Source organism: Carassius auratus, chromosome 7, assembly GCF_003368295.1.
Source record: "Carassius auratus strain Wakin chromosome 7, ASM336829v1, whole genome shotgun sequence".
NCBI lineage: Eukaryota > Metazoa > Chordata > Actinopteri > Cypriniformes > Cyprinidae > Carassius > Carassius auratus.
In genome coordinates, this window is record NC_039249.1 from 22,880,465 (window position 1) to 22,895,537 (window position 15,073).

The 15,073-nt window shown below is 40.0% G+C and overlaps 2 protein-coding genes across 3 annotated transcripts; both read left to right on the top strand.

Moving 5' to 3' along the window:
• The first annotated feature begins 332 nt into the window (after nt 1-332).
• On the top strand, nt 333-11,961 carry LOC113106251 (malignant fibrous histiocytoma-amplified sequence 1-like). 2 transcript variants are annotated; one of them, XM_026267970.1, is made up of 10 exons: nt 333-462; nt 801-1,668; nt 1,912-2,206; nt 2,297-2,483; nt 2,569-2,753; nt 2,863-3,359; nt 3,558-3,703; nt 10,963-11,161; nt 11,304-11,371; nt 11,467-11,961. In XM_026267970.1, the coding sequence occupies exons 1-10, from the start codon at nt 447-449 to the stop codon at nt 11,484-11,486; spliced, it is 2,481 nt and encodes an 826-aa protein (XP_026123755.1). In that variant the 5' UTR covers nt 333-446; the 3' UTR covers nt 11,487-11,961. The 2 variants fall into 2 exon arrangements, with proteins under 2 accessions (XP_026123755.1, XP_026123756.1); XM_026267971.1 differs by having other exon boundaries at nt 2,297-2,465.
• Nucleotides 11,962-12,949: 988 nt separating this feature from the next.
• ascl1b (achaete-scute family bHLH transcription factor 1b) lies at nt 12,950-14,760 on the top strand. Its single transcript, XM_026267972.1, has 2 exons — nt 12,950-13,925; nt 14,157-14,760. The coding sequence occupies exons 1-2, from the start codon at nt 13,376-13,378 to the stop codon at nt 14,186-14,188; spliced, it is 582 nt and encodes a 193-aa protein (XP_026123757.1). The 5' UTR covers nt 12,950-13,375; the 3' UTR covers nt 14,189-14,760.
• Nucleotides 14,761-15,073: the final 313 nt, after the last annotated feature.

A 15,073-nucleotide genomic window follows, 5' to 3' on the forward strand; every position in this document is an offset into this window, starting at 1 on the left:
TGGATGGACCACAAGTCTGACATTAACCATTAGGCCACGACTGCCACCAACTTTACACTTCGCCCTCCACATGTGTGTAATGACGCCATTCTTCCAAAATAAAATAAAAAACTGGTGCTGAGATATTTCAAAACCTAAATAATAGAAACGTTATTTTTCCTTGCAATATAATTTCTATGTAAGAGTTTTATTTCAACACCAACCTCTCTTTCGTATGCACATTGTTTCACATTTTATCCAGATGATGGCAGTGCCGCTTCGTCTTAAGATGACTGTAAACCACCTGACAGAAACTGAACTAGATACTGTCGCGTTTTCCAGAAAATGAAAGTAAAAAACCTTTGAACTGCTTTGTTAAAAGTCCTTCCCTACTTTGCTCTATCAGACATAAGGAAGTAGATCTGACACACAGACGAGCGAAAGACTTTCTTTAGCATCTCATCAACATGCCCGATTTAAATGGTATGTTCACACTTTTTTTCATCTTGATCTGTAAAAAATGCTACAAATTCGTTTGAAAATAAAACATGTAAACACAGTATATTATAATTAGGTAGGAGTCACTCCCGATGATTTGCTGGACATAATTGCTTATCCTAACTAACTGACACAGAGATATGTAATTAGTTTTGATGCCTAGACAGAACACATTAATTTATCATTTATGATGAAATATTTATGCTTTACTCCGAGTCATTTATGAAAAGGGTAAGAATAAGACGTTAGGAGCATGTTTGTTTTAAAGTTTAAAATAAAATGATTTCATTATTATTATTACATTAACAATAATATTACTATAGGAAATCAAAATGGCAAAAAAGAAGAAAACTTTGCTGGAAAGAAACTCAGAGCCCTTCCCTATGAGCTACTTCAGAGGGGTGGAGATGCAGTAAAGGTAGATCTACAGCGGAACAGACTCAAACAAATCACTGGTATCACTCAGCTGAAAAACCTGACGGAGCTCATCCTGTGCAGGAATGAGTTCACTGATTTCCCTGTGGACATTAGAGGGTTACACCAGTTGGAGAAACTTTATATCAATCAGAACACTATCAAGACCATTCCAGAAAATGTTTTTCCATCCTTGGAGAAACTTCGATTTCTAAAGATGAGCACCAATCGACTTGAACAGCTACCCCAGGACATCAACAGGTGCCAACATCTCGTCTACCTAAACCTGTCCAACAACTGCCTGAGGGATTTGGATCCTGTTGTGGGCCTTTCAAACCTAAAAGAACTTTATGTTGAGAGGAACCGGTTAACTGACCTACCAGAACTACTCTTTCAAAACAGTAGCTTAACTCTGTTCAAAGCTAATGGTAACCCTCTTAGAAAGCCCCCTCAGGAAGTGTGTGCAGGGGGATTGAGAGATATCCAGAACTACTTTGCGATGCTTGAGGCGAACGCCCCAAATCAGAAAACTGTGAAGACTATGTTTCTGGGGAACTCCATGGCAGGGAAATCCACTCTGTGCCGCAGTCTGAAGCAGGGTTGCTCTGTACCAGTGGACGTGGATGATCGTACGGTAGGGATCGAAATCAGTGAAGTTGATATTGAGGGTATTCGTTTTATCGTTTGGGACTTTGCTGGACAAGAGGAATACTACATCACCCATCATGTGTTTATAACAGCTCAAGCCTTTGTCATACTTGCCATCAACCTTTCCAGGTAAAGCCTTTGTTTTTATTTTTGCTTGTGATAGATCTCACAGTGTAATATACTCTAACCAATACACATACAACTCATTGTGAATGCATTCTTTTATTAGCAAACATCACTATTACTAAACAGTTAGATGTGTAATTTTTGTGTTGTGACTATAAAATGGGCAAAACCAGAATATTATTGGACCAGTTGGAATTACAACCAAATAGCAATGCATTCAACTTTCTTTTTTCTTTTTCTTTTAAGTTACAACATGGATGCCCAAAGTTTCACAGAGAATGTGGAGTTCTGGATCAAAAATCTTCAGCTTAGGATACCAGACTCAGTAGTTCTGCTTGTGGGCACTCATGTTGACCAATGCACAGATGAGAATGATGTGAAAGAAAAGAAAGAACACATCAGAGACCAGGTGAATGAAATGGTTAAAACGCATATAGCTAATTTAGAGCGGAGCAAGAAGAACTTCCAGGATAAGGAGGACTCATCTTTATACTATGATCAGATAAATCAGATTGAAAAACTGATTGAGTACAAACTTAAGGTAATTTGGCTTTGTAGTTGTTGTTTTATTATCTAATAGAATTGAATAAAATGTGCTGCCACAACCTTCTTTGTCTCTTTTTGTTTTCAGGTACTTGACCTTGTGCCTATAGACTGCACGAAAGAGGATGACATTGTCAAGCTAGGTGATCATATCAAAAGTGTGGTTTTAAACACAGATACATTCCCCAACATAGATCGGACATTACCTAGAAGCTACTATGAGGTGGAGAAGGATATTAAAGAACTTCTGAAAAACGGTGACATTGCTGAGCATGGTCAGGTTTTTATTTTTATTTTATTTTTTTGGTGTGTCTGTTCTTGAATAAGTTTCCTGATTCTGAAATTTGCACCTACTATCAGGAATTGTGAGTCAAAGCACCCTCTTGTGTGATCTGAAGGACAGACATATTACACTGGACGATGAGAAACTTAAGTTAATTCTTCAGTATCTCCACCGAATTGGAGTCATTATGTGGTACAAGGAAATCCCAGAATTGGCTGGCTGTTTGTTTGTAGAACCACCGTTCCTCATCTCATTGTTTAAGGTTTGTGCATCAAACATTTAAATCACAACCAATTAATGTATTTGAATAACCGAAACACAATAAGTGTATAAAATCCTTCATTAGTTATTTTCCTTTAATTCTGTCACAGGCTATTGTGAGGCATGACCTAGTCCAGGAACTGAAAAAGATTTCCTCTGCACAGCTGAAATCAGAAAATGCGCTTGCAGTACAGAAAAAAAAATGGATCAACGACTATAAATACAGAGCATCCTTAAACAATGTGGCTATCAGGATCCTGGTGCGGACTGAGCTCCAGAAGAAATATGGCGTTACTGATGATGATCTAATTGAGGAGGTGGTTGGGTCCAATAATAAGGAAGGAAGTCTCCTTTCACTACTAAAATACTTTAATGTATGCTTGTCGACCAAACATAACAGTCCTCTCAATCCAAAAGCCAACGAATTCTGTCCGAAGACAAAATGGGTGGCTTCAAATCCGATTGTGTATGAGCCAGATGCTTGTCTGTTCCCAAGTTACCTGCCAGACAACAAACAGGTAGAGCAAAAGTGGGAATCAGATGATCCAGAGGACCTAAATATCCATGTTTACTTCCTACCTGAGATACCACATGGTTTCTTTCACAGGTGAATGCTTGAGCTTGTCTCTTAGAGGAAAATAAAGAAATACAGGTTATTAAAGAACATTCCTGGTTTATTCACTCTGTTATCTTTCATGTTTTGCGGGGTGTCATCAAACCAGATGATCAAAAAGTTAATTTACACTGATTTGTTTGTAACTGGGATAACTAGTAATGACATGTAAAACAAATTCTTGCTTTACAGGCTTGCCATCAGGGCATGCTCCTTGTACTCTCCATACTGGATCGGAAAAGACCAGTGTATGCTGTGCTGTGGGGACAGACGGCTTCTGCTCAGAGAACGCCGTGAGGAGGACCAGTTTATTGAGATCCGCTGCAAAGAGAATGAGCGTAAGTCTTCTGTTTGATTACATTTTGTATAACAATGATTTACATTTGTAGCCTCTCAAGCACATACATTAAATATATTTCTTCGTTTTTTGATATCTTGTCCAAATTGTTGGCAGTAAGCGGTTATTTTTTCTACATTCAGGTAAATTCAGTCCACATTTCTTTGTATGGCGGTTTTTACAATACAAACTATTGCAAAGCAGATTAACAGAATTATCTTCACAGAAAATTATAGTTCCCATTCAAGGGAGCTTTGAATTGCGTCCTCAAGTGAAGTTCTGCTACAAGATGGCAGCACGCAGCCGACTTCAACTTCCGGTCGACTTCCTTGACGCCTGGTTGGCTGGCGATAGCTCATGATGTCGCTACAAGTATGACTATAGTATAAATAGGCGCCGACAGAACACGTCATCCTCTTCTTCGTCTTCATTGACTATTTAGTTTGGAGTGTGAAGCAATTACCGTATTTTTCAGACTATAAGTCGCACCGAGTAAGACGCATCAGTCCAAAAATACATCATGACGAGGAAAAAAACATATATAAGTCGCACTGGACTATAAGTCACATTTATGTAGAACCAAGAACCAAGAGAACACAATACCATCTACAGCCGCGAGAGGGCGCTCTATGCTGCTCAGTGTAGACTACAGGAGCACAGAGCAGCATAGAGCGCCCTCTGGTGGCTGTAGATGGTAATGTTTTCTCTTGGTTCATTTCTCTCGGTTCATGTGAAATTAATTTTGATAAATAAGTCGCACCTGACTATAAGTCACAGGACCAGCCAAACTATGAAAAAAAGTGTGACTTATAGTCCAGAAAATACGGTAGAAGTGCATATTTTTTGCCAGAGGCTTTGCTCTGATACTTGCAGTTTCACATGGCTCACGTGCTGTGTGTGTGATGAAGAGCAAGTGCATTCAGCTCTTGAGGGAATTGAAGCACTTTGCATTCATTGCTTATCTTCTGTGTGTGAATTGAATGCGCTCGTCTCACGAGGAGATGGCCAGTGCTCATTGTGATGTATTTACGGGACTACTGAGGGGGATGTGAGTATTTCACCATTTACCCTAGTTTGTAGTTAGCGTTTGCATGAGTGCGTTCACCTCTTGTGGGAATAGCGATGCATACACAGCAGTTTCATTCATTCTTGATTTCTGAGGTAATCTAGCAGTTGGGCGGGGCGTGTTTAACTCCCATGGGAGCTAAATGCATTCTGCACTTTGCATTGCAGTGAAATTTATAGTGTGGCTCTGTCTCCAGTTATTAAACAGATGGTTTATATCATGTCCTTCTCAGATTATACTGCACTCCGGCTTTAAAAAAAATCCATTATCGTCCTGCATCCACAGATTCAAGCATACTAGTTATGCCAACATTTCAATACCTCCGTTGAGACGGTGGTTGAGAAATTCAGGGAGATGAGGCACGCTCACAAGGTCCAGGTCTGAGCCCATACAAACCCAGGGGTCCTTCCCTGTCTCCATCTGAGGATCAGAAATGGGCACAGGAGGCTAGTGTTTCAAAATCGTGGTTCAAAGGGAGGTAGGCAAAATAATGCAGCGTTTCCACCGCAGGAACTTTACCCAGGAACTAGGGACTTTGGCCTGGTACTCTGTGTGTTTCCACTGCAGGAACCAGGAACTAAATAAAGTTCCAGGTAAAAAAATGCCTGTGGCGAGTGGGGCGGGGCCGAGAGGCGTGGGAACGAGGAGTGAGGCCAGGTGTAGTGATTGGAGATGAGCTACACCTGCGCCCCACCGCCAGTATCGAGTCCCACGTAGGAGATGGAAGGATATAAAACTGGAGCGACGACCGTGATGGACGAGAGAGGACCAGGCCTGGGACTTTATTTTATGTTTTGGCTTTTATTTATGCGCGTCAGTCGCCGTGAGGGCGACTGATGCGCACCTCCTTCCATCTCCTACGTGGGACTCGATACTGGCGGTGGGGCGCAGGTGTAGCTCATCTCCAATCACTACACCTGGCCTCACTCATCGTTCCCACGCCTCTCGGCCCCGCCCCACTCGCCACAATGCCCCTCAGAAAGTCCCTGCTGGCGAGGTGTACTTTTTCAAAGTTACGGAGCTTTCAGAGGCGGGACTTGGGCGCTAAACATCCTGATTGGTTGAGTTCACGCAGCATTGGTTGAGTTCAACCACCATTTATTCAGATCATTTTCTAAATATTACTGTTATTGTGTCATGAAATGTCATTTTAAAAGTATTTCAGGCGAGAATTTAGTTGTTTAAAACTCAAATCTGTGATGTATTTATAAAGACAGCGTCTATTTAAAAATGTGTTGTTTCGCCAATGTCGGAGTTGGTCAGCTCCACTTGACCAGCGGGAGCTCAGTCTTCATCTATCCACCGAGAGCAGCCTCACCTCAGCTGATGTCTCTTTAGTGGTTAAATATAACATATAATTTGTTTTAGGTAAATCTAACAGGCTATCTTTGCTCTGTATCAGACCTACATCAGAAGTCTATTTGACTAATCTTCCCGGTACTTTACAACGCGGTGGAAATGCAGAAAGCAACAGGTCCGGGGGGAAAAAGTTCCTGGGAAAAATAGTTCCTGGTACAATTGTTCCAGGTCATTTCAATGGAAACGTGGCCTAAGAGATGTGATCCAGATGAGGCGTTGGCACTTTTCGTCTAGATTAGAGTGATACTGGGATATCTACTCATTTCCCCTGGGATTCGCCTTCTCTTTCTTTTCCTAATTCCCCTGTAAACACCATCTCTCCACCTGACTGAAGTTAGCTTTCTTTAGGTCGGTTCTTGAATGGGGCTCTTGCGTGGGAAACATGGTGGGGGAGTATGATCCAATTTATATATATATATATATATATATATATATATATATATATATATATATATATATATATATATATATATATATAATCACTCGTTGATGTTGTATCCAGCCGATATGAGAACCCTGGTTCTGGTTTCATGCTTCCTGGATCATGTGGCCAGATCACAGGCTTCTGCAGGAGCCTTTATGATCATCAGGCCCCCGGCACGGCACTGCAAAATTTCCTGTATGTCCAGACTGGGCTTATGCTTTCAGGCTGCCCTGTCTGGTACACCGTATCTAGGTTGCCCTGAGGGGCTTCCTGATCACCGGAATATCCACTTTTGCCAAAGGCATCGAGCGAGAATTATAGGTGGAATTTGCAAGAACCTTCTTGTGTAATGCTGTCTCAGGCAGAGCTCCCCTTGCCTCAGAAGGTTGTATTTGACCTAGCCTCTTCTGTTTGGCTCAGTACTTCCGGGCATCTGTGAACAGATGCTTGAGAAGCTCTTAAATCCATGCTTGGTAAGTGCACACACTAAGCTTTGTGCACTTTCTGAAATTCACATAGTGGTAAATGTGCACACTAGACTACACATACTTTTCTGAAATCCTGTATAGTAAGGGTTAAGCATTAGTAGCCATGTTACCTTTCTCTGAGTTGGTTAGACTCGGTACCTTGGGCTCAACTCAACCATTGTGTCTCTGTTGGCACACTTTTAAAGCATCGCTTATTGTGAGCATGGTGCTTCCTTTTGAGCACTCAATTTCTCTCTCCTTCTGAGGAGTTAGATTCCTTACTCTGTGACTTTTCTCGTGGTAGTATTAGCAGCACTCCCCTTTATCATTTTACCATAGATCGAGTTGATGACTTCTTAACGCGTTGCTTGTGGGATGTAACATTTCCATCTATGGGCTTCTCTGTCAGAGTGCTACGAGGGTCCGCTAGAATTGTTATTATTCATGTTATGGTAAGTGTGCACATGAAGTCTTAGTGCACTTTCTAAAATCCACACTGTGGTAAGTTTGCATGCTAGTACTTGACTGATGGTAGATTTTGGTACTGCTCAACTTGGTTCTGGCATGCACTCCCCTCTGCATTGTGGTGTGAGTATACAGTTCCTTTTAGCTACCCAGTTTGAAGTTCCCTTGAATGTAACCATGGTTCCCTGAGTAGGGAACAAGACACCGCATCCTCTAGGTTTCTTGACACTCTTCCGAAGCAAGCTTCAGACAAAGAAGTGGATGACGTGTTCTTCCGGCGCCTGGCATCATGAGCTGTCGCTGGCCAACATGTCATTGGTGTTTTTGCATGTATGCTTTAGACAAGGGTCACCAAGAGACGTTTTCTCATACCGACACCTAGAGGATGTAGTGTCTGGTTCTCTACTCCATGGTTACATAAGTAACCTGAGACATTTCTACATTATATCTATGAGTAGCTTGTGAGTGGTTACTATTAGTGATGCGCGGGTCAGGGTTTTTTCCAACCTGCGTGTCCCGCTTTTATGAAATTATTTGGCCCGTCCAAGCCTGCCCTGCAAATGAAATAATATTTCTTGCCCCGCCCCGTGCATCGGGTCACACGGAAGTTACTACTTAAGTTGCTACTTAAACCTTCTTATCGTAACCTTATCAAAGAACCTAATAAAATTTGAAAATATATATTCCATATACTGTAAGTAATATAGGCTACAGGTAATTGCACTATGATGCAAATCTTGAACGTAATCCACTGACCATAGACATTAAAAGACTCATTTCTCATTCAATGAAGTTCTTCCAACAGCAGCGCACGAGCGCGGCGCTATTAGCAGCACATGCGCAGCTCGTGAATAGCTCTGTGAACTGTTTCATCCTGTCTAATGCCGCATTTCCACCGAATTTACCCGGAACATTTGTTCCAGGAACTTTTTTTCCCAGGAACTTTTTCCCCCCACAGACCTGTTGCTTTCTGCGTTTCCACCGCGGTGTAAAGTACCGGGAAGATTAGGCAAATAGACTGGTGATTTAGGTTTGCATGCATTTCTCAATACAAAGTACGCTGATTTTGGACGTGCATCATCGGTAGTTCAGACTGTGCATTCTCTCGGGAGTGTGATGATATGTTTATATATACAGCCATTACAATGAAACAAAATATTATATAAATTTGCCTTTTTGATTGTCATTTTAACATAAAGATAAATTGAATACAGACTAAAAAGAGACCTGTTAGATTTACCTAAAACAAATTATATGTTTGTTTAACCACTAAAGAGACATCAGAGCCAGTGGCACACATCAGAAGGTCTATCCGAGGTGAGGCTGCTTCTCAGCGGATAGATGATCACTGAGCTCCCGCTGATCACGTGGAGCTGACTGTCTCCAAAATCGGCGAAACAACACATTTTTAAACAGGACCTGTCTTTACAAATAAACCACAGATTTTAGTTTTAAACAACTACATTCTCCCTTGAAATACTTTAAAAATTACATTTTATGACACAATAACAGTAATATTTTGAAAATGATCCGAATAAATGGTGGTTGAACCCAACCAATGCTGCGTGAACTTAACCAATCAGGATGTTTAGCGCCCAAGTCCTGCCCCCAAATATTTCGGGACTTTGAAAAAGTACTACCTCGCCAGTAGGGACTTTCTGAGGGGCATTTTTTTTTATTTAGTTCCTGTTTCCTGCGGTGGAAACACACCTTGTACCAGGCCAAAATCCCTAGTTCCTGGGTAAAGTTCCTGTTGTGGCAAAAGAGTTACTCAAAATGTGACGGAGCGTGTGACTTGTTGAATGTAGTGAACGAATACAATATTCTCGTAGGTGAAAGAGTTGAATGAACTGATACATCTCGTTCGTGAATGAACTGATTGAGAGTACCTACAGGGTCAGTCGGCCAAGCATGTAAATCTCGATCAGCAATCAGCCGATACAAAGCGCAGTTATTGGTGCACATTTTTGGAATTCAGAACATAACTCCACTTTTAATCCCCGATAAAACCTTGTGCTTTCATAATCTGAACAATTTATTTAGACTACTTATTCAATGCACACAATTTAATAAAGGCAAATCAGTTTTTGTCACAAGTATTTAAGTTTGTTGACTTAAGACATAACACATAAGACACTCTTTTACGCCAACTGCTGGCGTATTTGTGTAATATGAAGAAATGGTCACTGAACGAATCAATGAATGAATCATTTTGGTGAACGAACTGAAAAACAAAACAAATCTCTTGAAAGAATCAAAATTTCCACCACTAAATTCCATGCAACGGGGCCCGCGGGTTATGAGACGACCCACGCATCACTAGTGACTATGTCAAGGTGATGTCCATTGTCCATATGGCAGAAATGTACAGTAAAAACTTGGGGGCGGGACAGTTTGCAGAAATTTTTTTTTTTACCATTCGGTTCTTCACACATGGCTCGACATGCGCTGGGACCGCGGTTCAACTTAAATCTGACAAAACATCTTGAATATGGTCTGCTATAAATAAAACGTAAATCAAACAGTATTCAGCTAATATATGTTTCTGTTGATAGATGCGCATTCTGCCTTCCCAGACATTACAACAACAGCGATTAAAAAATAATAAAAAAAAACCTGGACAAGCCATCCACTCTTGTTTAATGCGAATGCCGTATGTTGGAATATGAGCAGTAATTTATTCCATCATCACTCGGCTGTACATGTGAGACCTGAACAGCACATGTTGATATCTGTGATTAATCTAAACTCATTTAAGCTTTGACAGTTTAAACATTTAGAGCCAAAGGATGCAAGCTCGCCCATGTAGTGAGAAGATTTGTGTGTGCACTCATCCAAAGCGTGCAAACCAGCGTCTCAGAACGTGAGCAAATATTAAGCTCTCGCTGAAGTATTGTGCTTAAATTGACAAATTCACAGAATAATTATGTCATAATGTCCGTCTTGGTATGTATCCTACAACAGACATAGCCGGTAAAACGTAGGCCTACTGGATCAGTGCATTCTCTTAAAGTGACAGTCTTAATTTTAATTGAACAGCAACAAAAAAGAAATCACTCACTGCTCTTGATTGAAAAGCTTTTGTAGCTTTAATAAAGAACAATTTTTCATTTATACTGTACAATATGCAATGCTGTTTTACATTTGGTTTCTGTAACTAAAAACTAATGCTAGACCTATCTAAAAAAAAAAAAAAAAAAAAAAACACTGAAAATCACTGTTTATTTTATTTGTATCTTTAATCTATTGTATTTGCTTGTGCTGTTGCTTGTAGTTAGATATAATATTCTTATGATTTATTTTTTATTTGAAAGTATAGTTTTTCCATAAACATAACACATACCATACCGTACCAAAACCATGACAACTAAAACTGTGAAACAAACCTAACTGTGAAAAAGTTGAACCGTTCCACCCCTAGTAAAAACCACTTTTAACGGCAATGATTATATGTTGCGATAATATTTTCCTACTTGTAGTGGAAACTTCAGAAGACATCCAGAAAGCATGGGAAGTGATAAAGAAGATTATGATACGGCTGAACAAACTGACAGAACAGTGGCAAGGGTTGTGCCTGACTGTCCACACTCCCTGTAAATCCAGTGACTGTGACGAATACTTTGAATGGAATGACTGGCAAGAATGGTTAGATGATTCAGGGACAGGCAAATGTAATATGTAAGTTTCCATGTGTTATGTCCACTTTTTGTGTGTTCTCATTAGAGCATTACCTATTCATTTTATTAATGTATGTTTGACTTTAAATGAACGTTTTAAATGTATTGAAATTAAATCAGATTTACTTTGTTTTGTCTTATAGAGGACTTGAGGAAATACATTCTTGCCCTAATGGACACCAACGAAGGACGGAGTTGCTGTTCCCTAGAAGTAAATGCATTTATTTACAGAGAAATAAAACATGCATTTAGTCTTCTGCCCTTTATTATTCTTTATAATTTATTTATTTATTTATTTATTTTCAGCTCCTGATGCTTCGACCTAAAGACAGGGCATATGGATCAAACAATTGAACTTGAGTTGATGGGAACGACTGTTGCAGACTACAAATGTGTCATTCCTTAAATATTGTGAAACACAACTTGAATATTTACATACTGTAATTAATTAAAATACCAACTTGCACAGACAATAGCATTGTAATGTTTCCAACACATTATTACATAAATTGTAATAGTTCCAAAACTAGCCTATATAATACTTACTATAATTAATGTACTGTATATTTCTTGACTGAAATGAAGGGATCTAAGATTTTAGGGAACATAGACAAGTTTTGTGTGGTGGATATGTTGACTTGTAGAAAAATATTGTCACCGCTAGGGGGTGATCGTTATACATTTATGTTTTTTTTTGAGGACTGTTTGTGAAGAGTAAAGTATTGCTGCTGTGGAGTCCAGGTTTGAACATGTAATGAATTGTTCAATAAAGTTATACAGATACAAAAGTATCATGGGGAAGTCTCTTTCTGTCTGCCTTTATGCTTTGAATTAGCTAAAAAGTAAAAAGTAGGTCTACGTGTTTACCTCAACATATAAATATTCTAACAAAGCATATCAAATATAAAGTTTAAAGTGTAAATTATTTAATTACTTACTTTATTTGTATGGTTCCCTTTAGATATTATACTGACTATAAGTAACTTAGAAAATACACATCATCTAACTCAGAGTATTGGTAGACTGTAAGGTTATGGATAAGTTGAGATGCAAAGTTACCTAGTTTAGTCAGTAGAATGTCTAAAAATCACAGATATTAAATATAAAAGATATAAATAGCAGATATTAAGTATACCATTGACTAACTACTCTAATGACTTGTTGACATGTACTTAAGAGTCACCCATTCTAAAAGGGACCATCAAAATAAAGGTTTTGATATTCTTGTGGACTGGAGACATATAGCAATGACATTTAAACATGGTTATATACGAAAATCCTGATTAAAAAAAATAAAAAATTATCAAAAACGTCTTAAAAGTTTTTTTTTTTTTTTTTTTTTTTTTTTTTTTTTTTTACAATCCATATATGCACTCTAGAGGATGAAAGTTACATAGGCTACTGTATGCATTCAAAATATTAATTTATTTGTTTGCCTAATACCCCTAATAAAACTGTGGCCGTAACAGTCATGGTATCAGATGGCAATATCAAAATATACAGTAGGCTGTAGAATACTGAAATTATTCTTTTATATTCAGAAAGGAAAAGAGAAAGAAAGAAAGAAAGAAAGAAAGAGAGAAAGAAAGAAAGAAAGAAAGAAAGAAAGAAAGAAAGAAAGAAAGAAAGAAAGAAAGAAAGAAAGAAAGAAAGAACCCTTTGGAACAAGGTTTTCGTCACTTTAGTATGTCAGTCTTGTTTTGTGATTTTGCTGTTTTGGAGCCACGTCTATTGAGCAGGTTATCCCAAGCACCCCGCAGACTGACAGACTGGCAACAGGTGAGTTATAGTAACCCGAACGTCTAAAAATGGACGTCACTCCATCGTTTCTTTGAAATCAATGGTCAACACTTTAAGTTTTACGTTCCATAACGCAGAACATACGCGTGCGCCGGGTGAGGATGATTCCACAGAGACAGCAGCGCCTCATACGCGTGGCGCAGTGAGAGCACAGAATAGTTCCTTTGAGTTTGTCAAAGCCACGCGCCCGGCGTGCGAAGCCCGAGCAGGGGATTCATGCAGGGGGCGGGTCTTCCTTTGGGGAGCGTGCGGCCCAAAAGGGGGTGGAGGTGAGGCGCACGTGTAGAAAAGGGACAGCAAGTTGCTTTACCCTCAAATCAATCCCCGAACAGGTGAATCGCTACTTGCGAGCCACGCGAAAGGCACGAGAGCGGCGAATTACTCGCAAACTCAGCATCTATTTATTTCCCGCGACATGGAGGCAGCTGTCATCGCTACGACGCAAATGACTCAAAATGTGTTTTACCAGCATTTCTCGGAGCCCCAGCAGGACAGGGAATGTAAAGTGCTTAAGAGACAGCGCTCGAGCAGCCCAGAGCTTCTCAGGTGCAAGAGGAGACTGACCTTCAACGGACTCGGCTATAGCATCCCTCAGCAGCAGCCCATGGCGGTGGCCAGACGCAACGAGCGCGAAAGAAACCGCGTCAAGCAGGTGAACATGGGCTTCCAGACGCTGCGCCAGCATGTGCCCAACGGAGCGGCGAACAAGAAGATGAGCAAAGTGGAGACTCTGCGCTCGGCGGTGGAGTACATCCGAGCGCTTCAGCAGCTGCTGGACGAGCACGACGCCGTGTCTGCCGTGTTACAGTGCGGTGTCCCGTCTCCGTCTGTCTCCAACGCGTACTCGGCGGGCTCAGAGTCTCCTCATTCGGCTTATTCCTCTGACGAGGGTAGCTACGAGCATCTCAGCTCTGAGGAGCAAGAGCTGCTGGACTTCACCACATGGTTCGACAGATATGAATCAGGTATGGGGAGATTTTTTTAAGCGTTTTCCACTTTTGCAGTCCCAGGGGCCCTTAACTAAGTGGCCCCCAGTTTAAAAAGCTCTGACACTCTCTGACACTCTTTCGAACACTTTATTATAACAACCTAACATTAACCTCAGAGGGGTCAGAATCCTCTTTTTATTCTGAATGGACTGAATTGCAGTCATGTTTCATATGCCTGTGACTCATAACTGTTTGATTCTATTACAGGTGCTTCACTCTCTACTAAAGATTGGTGCTGAAGGGACGGCTCAGGACCGGTCCAGGTCAGTGATACGCTGCCTGCTGGTGCTCATAAAGGACTTGAGTTCATTGACTGAGCACTGGAAACACAGAGGGCATTTTCCAGCAATGCACACAGATGCAACACTCACAAGGTTCCAAATATTAGATCTGCACGGGACTTGAGGCGTATGATGATGTCTGTTCTGCTGACTTGAGTCTTGTCATCCTGCATTCAACATTTGCCCTGTTGATGCATTATTGTGTAAATGCAACTGAATGAGCCAGATCGTCACTTCCATATTGTACATATAATGAGGTGATCGGTTGTAGTTAAAGGAATGAGGAAAAATAGTATCAGGTCCCATGTATGGCGATGGTTAGGGGATACACTAACGTTACACTAGGAAGCCCTCAGGCAACCTGTATATTATAAAATTTTGTGCTAGATACACGGCAACATTTTTGTACTGGATAAATAACTTCTGTATCAAAGTGTGCACTTGTATGTTTTTATACAAAGCTGTGTATATGCAATTTTTTTAATGAAGAGAAACCCTATTTTATGTAAAATAAAGACTTTATTTATTCATTTAATTGTCTTATGTGTTTAAAATCAGCTGACCATTGAGACTCAGAATTGCACTCTACACAAATGTAGACACTTAAGTACTGTATAAAATGCATAGCACTGATTTATTTTGAAATAACCACTACAAATACACTTGAACAAAAAAATTACAAACAATTTTTACTTATAAATTGCTAGTAAATTTCACAGTAAAAAAGAAAAAATGTGAAATTTCATACCAGAAATCTGAAATTTATTTCTTAAAATAAACCAGTAGTCTTTCTTTTATTTACAACTGCTTAATCTTTCATAAAAGATTTGGCTTTGAGAAGTG